General features: G+C 41.7%; 1 protein-coding gene across 1 annotated transcript; it reads left to right on the plus strand.

Annotated features, from left to right (window-relative positions):
* Nucleotides 1-8,130: 8,130 nt before the first annotated feature.
* On the plus strand, nt 8,131-10,500 carry LOC306748196 (C-type isolectin Sp-CL4-like). The gene is made up of 6 exons (XM_079231331.1): nt 8,131-8,149; nt 8,280-8,395; nt 8,482-8,615; nt 8,990-9,118; nt 9,446-9,560; nt 10,243-10,500. The coding sequence occupies exons 2-6, from the start codon at nt 8,326-8,328 to the stop codon at nt 10,308-10,310; spliced, it is 516 nt and encodes a 171-aa protein (XP_079087457.1). The 5' UTR covers nt 8,131-8,149; nt 8,280-8,325; the 3' UTR covers nt 10,311-10,500.
* The last annotated feature ends 1,642 nt before the right edge of the window (nt 10,501-12,142 follow it).

The following is a 12,142-nucleotide window of genomic DNA, read 5'->3' on the forward strand; positions in this document are numbered from 1 at the left end:
TGTTCTTAACCTCTACCTTGTTGCTAAAGAAAAAAACACCAAACAGAGAAGTGTTACTTACTGTGAAGACGTTGTGTTGAGTGTCCGAGGAAAAATATGAAAGTAAAAAGGTCTAACTATTATAACCGTATAATCATTTTCTTTTTCTATATAACCATTTGTGTGTGTGTGTGTGTGTGTGTGTGTGTGTGTGTGTGTGTGTGTGTGTGTGTGTGTATGTATGTATGTATGTATGTGTGTATATATATATATATATATATATATATATATATATATATATATATATATATATATATATATATATATATACTGTTTGGTTTTAGTTTGTGATTAGACCACATAAAATTCATAGGACGCTATAAATTGCTATGTTATATACTCTTTTTGAATGAGATGTGTTAAATGTTCTCTCCTTTGTTGTTGGCAGTATTACCAAATAAGGTAGTGAAACCTCCTCTGTCCAACTCTGGTGACAGGATGACTTATGTATTCTGGTGTATAAAAGAGGGGGTAGGAATGCATGCTTTTGGGGGGTGCCTGGCAATTCTGTGCAGGAGTAGACAAGAGAGAAGAGGTGTTCACTCACCAGCTCTAAAAACTTAACCCTTTATCTTAGTTACTTGTGACTTTTAAACTGTTTGATTGAATTTAATTTTTTGTATGTAAGATAAACTTTGAATAAAAACTCGGCCTTACCATTCGTAAGGGACTGAAACCAAACCAAAGGTTCTGGTTCTTTAAAACAATTTAAACCCTCTTTCCCAGTTCATCCACCGTGAGATACAGAAGTGACGACTGAATCTACCAAAGAGACTTTAGGTAAGTGTCTTTGGGTGAAGACTTTTGCAGTGTTTGTCATAATGATGAGATGGTGTCAAAATAGGTAGAGAGAAGGTATAGACGATATACGTACTCGCTTGATTAGGGTTGGGAGTTACAGCTTACCGCAGGGGACCTAGAGCGCAAGCTGTAAAACACCCTCGACAAAACCTATAACTTATTTTGAAAATAACACAAAAACCAAACGATTTAGCAGGGGGTGAGATAAAAGACTGAAGGCGTTATGCCAATATCGGATGAGGATTGTTATTTCCTCCGGGATCACTCCGGGATCACTAGGATAATTAGCCGACGGAGTGCTAGGATAATTAGCCGATAATTAGCCGACGGAGTGCCACCGAGTCATCCGATCTTGCCTTTCCTACTCTCCCCCCTAACCCCCCTCTTTCCCTGGCAAGACCACCGTTCACGCTACAGTTGTTGTGATGGTGATGCTGTGTGGTAGCGGTTACAGCAGACCTGAAAGAGTGTTACAAAGTCAAATCATGGCACATACACACACACACACATTCCCTCATAAGGAGCCCAAAGCTTACCCGGTCATCAATTCAACAGCAAAGCAAACCGGGAAAAAATCTCATCTTCGATAGGCGTCCAGCTGATGACGAACTCCCCATGTGTGTTCCTTTGCTTGGTGATATTCAGTGGGCCACTGATGATAATATCATGTATTCTGTGTGAAAACAAAAGAAGGAAACCAGAGATGTATTGACTCCATATGGCTGATGTTATCTTACGCGCCTCGAGGCAACACTGATCACGTTGGGTCTCACTCACGTTGCGTGTGACGCTTGTGCTTTGACTGTGATCTCCACTTCTTTGTTGACCTCTGCTTGAAACCGGGCTCCATTTAAAGGTGTTGGGTACACAAACTTTGGCAAGTAGAGTCCCTCCTCACACAAGGGAGTAGGTGGGTCCACTGGAGTTAAAAATAGAAGATTACATTACATTCCAAAGTGCAATAAGTAAATAATACTTAAAACTGACACTTTGCTGCTGACTGTGGATCAAAAAAGTGTCGCTCATTTTCATCAAAGACTAATTTTCCGGTTGGCTGTGGCTGTTCATGAAAAGTTGATGTTTTAAAGAGATTTTTTAACAGGACAGACGCATTCATTGTGGGAAACGAATTTGACAGGCAATGGTTTGCTGAATAAATAAAATGTAGAAAATCTAAAGCTAGTTTCTAGTCAAACTTTTCTCAGGGACTTTAAGATCACTAAAACAATGGCTTCTGTCGTGTGTAACATCTCATTACATTGTTGCCAGAGCTGCAACATGAAGGAAAGTCTCATCACAGTGAAGGCACTGCAGCAACAGTTTTTTGTTTAGTTTTTGTGGATTGACTCATAGAAAATGTTGTCACACAACAAAAATAACTCACCAAGAAAGGAGAATTGCAATGGCAATTTACTGAGGGGAGGAGTGTTGGCATGCAGGGGGGTGCTAGAGTACGGTGAGGTTGTTGTTGGTGCTGCGGTGGTGGTTGTTGGTGCTGCGGTGGTGGTTGTTGGTGCTGCGGTGGTTGTTGTTGGTGCTGTGTTGGTGGTTGTTGGTGCTGCGGTTCTTGGTCCTGTGGTGGTGGTTGTTGGTGCTACGGTTGTTGTTGGTGCTACGGTGGTTGTTGTTGGTGCTGCGGTGGTTGTTGTTGGTGCAGCGGTGGTGGTTGTTGGTGCTGCGGTTCTTGGTCCTGCGGTGGTGGTTGTTGGTGCTACGGTGGTTGTTGTTGGTGCTGCGGTTCTTGGTCCTGCGGTGGTTGTTGTTGGTCCTGCGGTGGTGGTTGTTGGTGCTGCAGTGGTTGTTGTTGGTGCTGCGGTTGTTGGTGCTGCGGTTGTTGGTGCTGCGGTGGTTGTTGTTGGTGCTGTGTTGGTGTTTGTTGGTGCTGCGGTTCTTGGTCCTGTGGTGGTGGTTGTTGGTGCTACGGTTGTTGTTGGTGCTATGGTGGTTGTTGTTGGTGCTGCGGTGGTTGTTGTTGGTGCAGCGGTGGTGGTTGTTGGTAGTGCAGTTCTTGGTCCTGCGGTGGTGGTTGTTGGTGCTACGGTGGTTGTTGTTGGTGCTGCGGTTCTTGGTCCTGCGGTGGTGTTTGTTGGTGCTGCGGTGGTGGTTGTTGGTGCTGCGGTGGTGGTTGTTGGTGCTGCGGTGGTGGTTGGGTGTGATGTGGTGTTTTTTTGTGCGGCAGTTGTGATGGGCCACCACGAAGTAATGTACCACCGGGATGTTGTAGTTGGGGCGGTTGTAGTGCTCCAACCGGGCCAAACTGTGGCTTCTCTTCTATGCCTCATAACCAGTGGGGCCCTGGCAGATTGGGATCCATCAGTGTAGGCCAGAGTGATGGGCCTTTGCAGGAAGTCCTCCACCATCAACTCAAATAAAAAAAACACTGGGGTCGGCTGTGGAGTTTTGGTAGTGTAGTGTGCAAGAGCCCTGAGAATGTGAACATTTTAAGGTTAAGTGAGGTATTACAATGTATTAGGAAATAGATATTTCAACTAACCTGATCTAAGGCAAAGCCTGGAGGTGGGTGACACGAGCCACACTCCAAATTTGAGATATTTCCATATCCGCATCGAACTTTGTCGCCATCAGGATCAAAGGACATCAGCTTGTATGACCGTGGGCAGTTCTGGGGAACTCTTGAGTAGACACATTAACATGAGTTAGTAACAATCTACTATGCAAAGAGTTTTACACAAAATGATCTAATCAGACACAAACATGCACGTCTGGATAGCTAGACAAACGCAAGAAGTAATATAAAACCAGTGACATGCTGGTAGAGGTCTAGTTTCATAACATGTTCCATATGGAATAAAAAAATGTTAAATCATAATTTAAATAGCAGAATATAATATCATTTTATTTTGGCTCTTCCCAACAGGAAAATGTTGTAAAAACTAAATGCCATGCTAACTGCAGGGGACTTACCTGAGGAAAGGTAGAATGGCGATGTCTGGCGATGTTGACTTCATACAGACGTTAACACAACTGTTTCACACAATACATGAATATATTCAGCAAGTTCACACTGTGTAAAGACAACATGACAATAAGACACTTCAGTACCACCAACCCTCAAATCCAATTAATCACATGACTGCCCTGTTTTCTGTTTTCCAGAGTGGGGGCACTGGAACGATGAGAAGTGTCATAGCAAGAGGCCCTTTGTGTGTCAAGTGAGACTCTAGTAGTTCAGAGTGAGACTCTAGTAGTTCAGAGTGAGACTGTCAGCAAAGCAGTTTAAGCCTTAGCAGATTAAAGTACACAGAGAGTGGACGTTGTGCTTGATTGTCATGGACTTCAACAAATCAGATCTTTAGTTTGACAAGATGGGCGGATTGTTTGACATGCAGCGCCATCGAGGTGGCCTGGGCGTGTGATTGGTCAGTGGCCCAGCGTGACCATTATTATGCGCTGTGATTGGTCAGTGTGTCAATAGGGCGGAGCTCAGTTTTTTGCGTGTTTTGGCGTGGAGTGGCGTCTGCTGTATGAACGCGCCGTGTATTGAGTGTCTGACAGTAACTCCTGGGACACTTTCTAGGGCGCATGCCGCGGCCGGTGTGCGCACCTCTTAACAGCTGTTATGCTGTGTTTACACTGAGCGAAGGATGCGACGCATCAAGAGTTGAAATTTCCCAACTCATAGTTGTGTCAGCCAATCAGCGTTGAGAAGCTCCGCCCGTCACCACCGCCGTCTTGCCTTCTTGTTGCTGCTCCGCCAGAAGTAGCGCTAGTAGCGGCTTCATTCAGACAATGTTGTGGGACTACGGATAATATTATGAACCCAGACACCATAGAGTTTGATGTTCCCACGTATGTGGAGTTTACACAACAAGTATAAAGCAGAACTAGTGGTTATTTCCATGGTGGATGAAGGAATCGGTATCCGTTTTACGGAGATAAGCCAGACGCAGTTCCTGGAGGAGTTGGTGAAATTCACCGAGCTGTGTGCGGCTACGGATGATGTTATGAACCCAAACACGAGGGCGTTTGGTGTTCTGACATGTTTGGGACTTCCACAACAAGTACAAAGCAGAAATAGTGGTTATTTCTTCCATGGTGGATGTTTTCTTACAATTTTTTTCCTCCAAGGCATGGATCTGCGACCCACTGAAAACAGGTCTGCAACCCACTTATGGGTCACCACCCATCAGTTGAGAATCACTGCTCTAATGTATTAAATATTTTACCATCCATACACACATTTACTTATAATGTCTGCACACTGAATATTTGTGCTTTCATTGGTGGCATTAACTTACATTGAAGCTCATATGATGCACTAATTCAAGCCTGCGTTCCTGTTTGGTGGTGCGGACACGTGATCCAAACCCACTACGAATGACCACCATGTTATGAGCTAAGAGGGTTTTGTCTTTTCACATATTTCTGTGAGATCAGGCTCTTTCTTTCTGTCCTGTTTCACCACCGTGTTTCTCTAAAGACTGTCTGCTCTGCCAACATCAATAAAAAAGACCTGAAGTCAACCGGTTCCTCCCTGTGCTCTGGCAATGCCCCGTGGATGTTTGATCACATTCATCTTCCACGCAAGGAAGTTACCCTTCGTTTTGTGAGGCGGATCATGAATACATTAATATTATTAGAGCGATCACAAACTGCAGACAGGAACCTGCTGACTTATGGGAAGTCAACTTGTCTGTACAGTGATGGTCAGCTGATGTCAGCTTGACATCACATGGACTGCTGAGTGGCACCAGTTGCTCATCATTGTTGGCAGTTGGATGGTAAAAAAAGAAGAATAAAACCTTCTTATTAAACACAGCAGCACCGTGTTGTACTTTACTCATTAGAATAGACAGTTGATCTTTCTGTTTGCTTTTATCATTAAACTAGTTTTCTGCAGGACTACTCCTCACCCTGAAGGGCTTTCACAGCAAACAGAGATCTACATGATGAACTTGAATCATCCTTAGATGAAGAAATGAATAATAATAATGGGCGTTCAGCAGTTTGAAACAGTATCAGCTCCTCTGAACACGACTCTTTGTCCTCTACCTGCATGGGGTTGGAGGGTGGAGTCAGCTGGTCCGCTCACCTGGACTGACTCTGGGATCTTTCTGTCTCCTGACTTTCACCTTTTGGGCTTTTAGCTTTATTTATTGGTCAGTTGACTAAAACAAACCCAGACCACATGTGGGGTCTCTCCATGCGGTCCAACCTTGAGCCAGGTTGTGACTGACAGATATATTTTAAATGTATTTAATATTTTACCATCCATACAGACATTTGCTAATACTGTCTGCACACTTCAGTCCTCTGAATATTTGTGCTTTCATTGGTGGCATTAACTTACATTGAAGCTCATATGATGGAATATTTCAAGCCTGCGTTCCTGTTTGGTGGTGCGGACACGTGATCCAAACCCACTACGGACGACCACCATGTTATGAGCTAAGAGGGTTTTGTCTTCTCACATATTTCTGTGAGATCAGGCTCTTTCTTTCTGTCCTGTTTCACCACCGTGTTTCTCTAAAGACTGTCTGCTCTGCCAACATCAATAAAAAAGACCTGAAGTCAACCGGTTCCTCCCTGTGCTCTGGCAATGCCGCGTGGATGTTTGATCACATTCATCTTCCACGCAAGGAAGTTACCCTTCGTTTTGTGAGGCGGATCATGAATACATTAATATTATTAGAGCGATCACAAACTGCAGACAGGAACCTGCTGACTTATGGGAAGTCAACATGTCTGTCATTGTCTGTACAGTGATGGTCAGCTGATGTCAGCTTGACATCACATGGACTGCTGAGTGGCACCAGTTGCTCATCATTGTTGGCAGTTGGATGGTAAAAAAAGAAGAATAAAACCTTCTTATTAAACACAGCAGCACCGTGTTGTACTTTACTCATTAGAATAGACAGTTGATCTTTCTGTTTGCTTTTATCATTAAACTAGTTTTCTGCAGGACTACTCCTCACCCTGAAGGGCTTTCACAGCAAACAGAGATCTACATGATGAACTTGAATCATCCTTAGATGAAGAAATGAATAATAATAATGGGCGTTCAGCAGTTTGAAACAGTATCAGCTCCTCTGAACACGACTCTTTGTCCTCTACCTGCATGGGGTTGGAGGGTGGAGTCAGCTGGTCCGCTCACCTGGACTGACTCTGGGATCTTTCTGTCTCCTGACTTTCACCTTTTGGGCTTTTAGCTTTATTTATTGGTCAGTTGACTAAAACAAACCCAGACCACATGTGGGGTCTCTCCATGCGGTCCAACCTTGAGCCAGGTTGTGACTGACAGATATATTTTAAATGTATTTAATATTTTACCATCCATACAGACATTTGCTAATACTGTCTGCACACTTCAGTCCTCTGAATATTTGTGCTTTCATTGGTGGCATTAACTTACATTGAAGCTCATATGATGGACTAATTCAAGCCTGCGTTCCTGTTTGGTGGTGCGGACATGTGATCCAAACCCACTACGGACGACCACCATGTTATGAGCTAAGAGGTTTTTGTCTTTTGTCTTGCCCCGTGGATGTTTGATCACATTCATCTTCCACGCAAGGAAGTTTCCCTTCGTTTTGGGGTGCTGATCATGAATACATTAATATTATTAGAGCAAACATAAACTGTAGACAGGAACGTACTGAACCCTAAAAAGTCAAGTTTTATCCCTAATATTGAATGATGGACATTGTGTAAAGATCTTTGACCCCACAATGCAATTCATACAAGGACACACACTCACCAACCTGCTGTCAGTTCCATCAAAGTTCAAGTTGAATTATCACTTGAAACATAGAAATACATTCTTTCAAATAATATGTGTGACTTTCTCTGATGGAAACTGATAGAATTGGATGCAAACAAACCCCAGTAGTTAGTGAATGTGGCCCCTGGAGTACAGCAATAGAACCCCTGCATCCTGCATCAAGATGAGCTATAATGATAAGAACTATAATGAGGGGTGGGCTGTGGGGACCATAGTGTCCAGCTGGTGAATATATTTTGCAAAATATGGACTTTGAGAACTCTTTTAGTGAGTCCTATACAGGCCGTTCCACATATCAACATTTAGAAAACATTCATAGAGCTGCAACTCATGAACTGGCCAACACTCAACCTAGTATTGAAGAAGTGCTTTGTTTGTTCATGGATGCTTCGTATTATAATGTTGTAACTGAATAGAGGTGGATCCTACTTCTGGGATGACGTGGAAGTTAAACAGGCGTGTTATTGAAGTAGTTCATGTTTTAACATTCAGACCCTCAGGCATGGCTGTGAAAGGTATTTAAACAGACCTTCAGTATGAGATGCAACGAGGGAGAAGACACTTGTGGTGAGTCCTCTTTGTCTCTTGGTGGAGGTTTTAGAGAACAGAAATAACTTTAATCTGATCTGTGGGTTAGAAAACTGGTAATAACTGAAGTGTCTTGTTGTAATGGGGTTGAACGGTGTGGCATTTCCAGGTGATATTCCAGTTGTAGAGTTCTGAGAGTCAGTGAATCCTGAGCCATGCGTCCTGTTGTGGTGACTGCCGTCCTTCTTCTGGTGGTGCTGATGTCCATGTCAGCCTCTGCAGCATGTAAGAACCAAACTGTCACTAAATCACTTTCTACACAGACACCAGGAACACTAAACTAACAACACTTCTTTTTTTCTGTGAAACAGGGAATCCTGGAGAAATTTGTCGGACCAAATATCCGGCCACACCATGTAGAATTGATGCTAACTGGTTCCAGTTTGGTAAAGACCGCTGTTTGAAGGCGTTCCACAGCTCACGTATGTCTCATCAAGAAGCGAGGGTAATAAAAACAAACACACACCAGACTACAGACAGTACATTTGACCTCTTCCTGTTCACACAGTCTCATCACTTCATTAGAAGAAGTGAGGAAAGAGGAGGAAGCTGTATTTATAGAAAGGAGAAGTCCATTTACTCTCAAGTATAATCAAGTGTTTTAATAAAGCAGGTACAGCTATGGAGGGTCATTTACCCAGAGCAAAAATTGACAAAAAAATGAATTGAAGTCATCTTTATATTGTTGAGGGTGATCTTGTGAATTCTCCTCAGAGCAGAAGGGAACTGAACAGCCTTCATGACTTCAGGTCAGGAGAAGAAAGTTCAAATCAGGGATTTAGGATGAAGAATAATCCTCATTATCTCTTTTGATTACAGAAACACTGTAAGATCTCCCGTAATGGAGATCTGGTATCAATCCACAGCCTTGCTGAGCTGGAACAAGTGGAATGTGCCATGTACAGGGCTACGACTACAAAACATCATTACTGGATCGGACTGTATCGGGTAAGAAGTGAATGTTTCTGTTCAGTTTGTGCCTCTAATGTGTTTACAATGAAAACACAGAGGTAAACATGTGTTGTTGAATTATGTTGCTATTCTCATGAATTGTCCACCAAAATGAAATGGAAACATCCTACTGAGCTGAATACTACTTACTGTGTACTTCTACCTCAGAGTAACATGTTGTAGTACTGCATTAACCTGCTGACACATGTTAATGTTATGTTGCAGATTCAGATTTGACTCCTACAATGTAATAATTACAATATGAACATGAATATAGTACAGTGGTCATCCTCAGGTCATCCATTGTTTGTTTTTTGTGTTCAGTCAAGCAAAGGATTTGTTTGGACCGATGGGACTAAACTCGACTACTCCAAGTGGTATCGTGGCCAACCGGACAACTCTTGGTGGGATGAGCATTGCGTTGAGATGAACTACGGGGGTAAGTAAACTAAAGACTCAGGAGGAGAGGTTATAACTTAATAGAGATGAACGTAGACTTCTGAACCTCAAGAAAAGACACTTTCATGACCCTTGGTGGATGATTATTAAAGTAGCTCAAGAAAACAGTCCAGATGAGCATGAAGGAAGGTGCTGCATTTAAACCTCACTGAACCTCTTCATGTCACACTGATTTAAAATACTGTGTCAGATTGGGAAGTCCATCCTGTATACACCTCTCTGACACCAGAGTATGTAATGTCTGTATGTCTGCAACAAAGCAGGGGTCACTGGAGGACGAGAGAAATGTGTTTATTAGATACATACATTTTTATGATTCATCTAATTCCATTAGAACACTGACAAATAATTTTGTTGAGATATTATTTAATTGAACTTCATTTGATTTGACAGTCAGTTGTTGACTTCATACAGACGTTAACACAACTGTTTCACACAATACATGAATATATTCAGAGTCCTGGGTTTCCTCAACATGAAGAGAGGGTTTAAGTGAAGGACGAGGCATATCAGGAGCATATATTATTATAGTATAATGCAGTAAGTACACACATTCATAGCAAGTTCACACTGTGTAAAGACAACATGACAATAAGACACTTCAGTACCACAAACCCTGAAATCTCATTAATCACATGACTGTCCTGTTTTCTGTTTTACAGTCTGGGGACTCTGGAACGATCATTTCTGTTCTTGGCGGAAGCCCTTTGTGTGTCAAGTGAGACTCTAGTAGTTCAGAGTGAGACTCTAGTAGTTCAGAGTGAGACTCTAGTAGTTCAGAGTGAGACTCTAGTAGTTCAGAGTGAGACTCTAGTAGTTCAGAGTGAACATGAAGAGCTGCAGTTGGACTCGTCTTCATCAACTGTAACCACTGCAAGCTTTCACATTTACTGCAATAAATATCCAGCATCATAAAGACATGTTGATGGTTCCTGTGTCTTCTGTTTGTATTCAGCTGTATGACAGTTGATCCATCTGTCTTCATGTCATGGCATCAGTAGAAAACACAGCTTCATCATATCACTCATCAAGACAGACTGAAGGCTGAGAAACCAGAGGGAACCAAACACTGATGAATCAGGACAACATGAAGCAGCATAACAATGACATGATGAAGTCTGACTTTGAGACAGTGTGATGTATACAGTCACGTTTCAATGAATAATTCATTTAACAACAAATGAAGTCATTCTCATCTGTAGACTGTAGTCACTGCAGTCACATTAACACATTAGACTTCATAAGAGAGGGAACCCAACCTTCATGTTGACCTCATCTATACACCAGTAAAAATAATAAACTAGCATCTGGCTGCTAACTGTTTTAATGTACGAGTGGGCTGTGATGATGATGATGTTGATGATGACGCATTAATTTAGCGTGTTGCATTAATATAGCGCATGAATGCTAAAAGCTGAAATGCATGAAAGCTAAAGTGTCAAATTAAAATGAATCGGCCTAAAATGCCGAAAGAATAAATGCTTTCATTAATTATTAGAGAGATGACCTGCACTGCTGAACGCAGGAGAGCTGAAATGTACTTGAAGTACATAAATGCATCAAAAGGAAAGCTGGTGTCAGACATGGTATCAAGCATGATCCAGATCATTCTGCATGAAATCATTATAATAATAATCACTACATGGCAGTTTATCTCAATGTTCATGAACTCATTAATTAAACATGACATGGCCTGCAAGGGGCTAAATGAGGGGTGACACACTGATGTCCAGTGTAGATATTTACATCCATTTATAGAAATGTAAATGTATATGGAAGCAAATGTATCTGTTCTTAAAACATACATCCATTTAATTTAGGGTTAAGAAACCCACATTACTCAAAGATCAAACTAAAAACAGAAGAAAATAACAAAGACAAAGATCAAATGCATGTTATTACATTAACTTTGTTCAAAGCTTTTTGTAATAAAGAAGACAAAAACCCAAAATATTTGCTCATTTTTATTGATCCATGAGAGGAGACATGTCGTGTTCATTTCCAGGTTCATACTTGTATTTTGTGTTTGTCCTAGAACACGTTTACACAGTTTTAAAAAAATCAGAGTGGCTTCGTTGGCATGAAAGCTCAATAAAATGAACTACTACATTCTGTCTGTTTAAATCTGTATTCATCCTCTGAAACCTGCGTTTGTGCAAGTTTAAACTGTCGCTCAGCAAAAGCTTGGGTCCATGTTTACTTCCTGTCAGCTGATGTTATTCACCTGTTATTCAAGTTTAAAACTGTGAAATGAAAATCTCCCGTTTTATAACAGGGGACCTTGAAGCAAGAGTATCATAATTGACTTAAGTCTAGTCATAAAAAACCTTTTGACATGTAATGTCAATCCCCCATCGAGTGGTACAACCTTTCAGTGTTGATTATTATAAAACTGCTTTCTGGTTACCTCTTTGCATCAGAACAGATTTGTCCTCACTAAAGTAAATGTCCTCTTAAAGGTGTAGACATTTATAAAGACACCCCAAAACTCGATATAGAATGGCAAACCCAATCAAAAAACCTACACGTAGTCAAATGTGATTAACTCAGAGCTGGTATTCT

The sequence above is a fragment of the Taurulus bubalis genome (assembly GCF_910589615.1).
Source record: "Taurulus bubalis genome assembly, chromosome: 15".
Taxonomy (NCBI): domain Eukaryota; kingdom Metazoa; phylum Chordata; class Actinopteri; order Perciformes; family Cottidae; genus Taurulus; species Taurulus bubalis.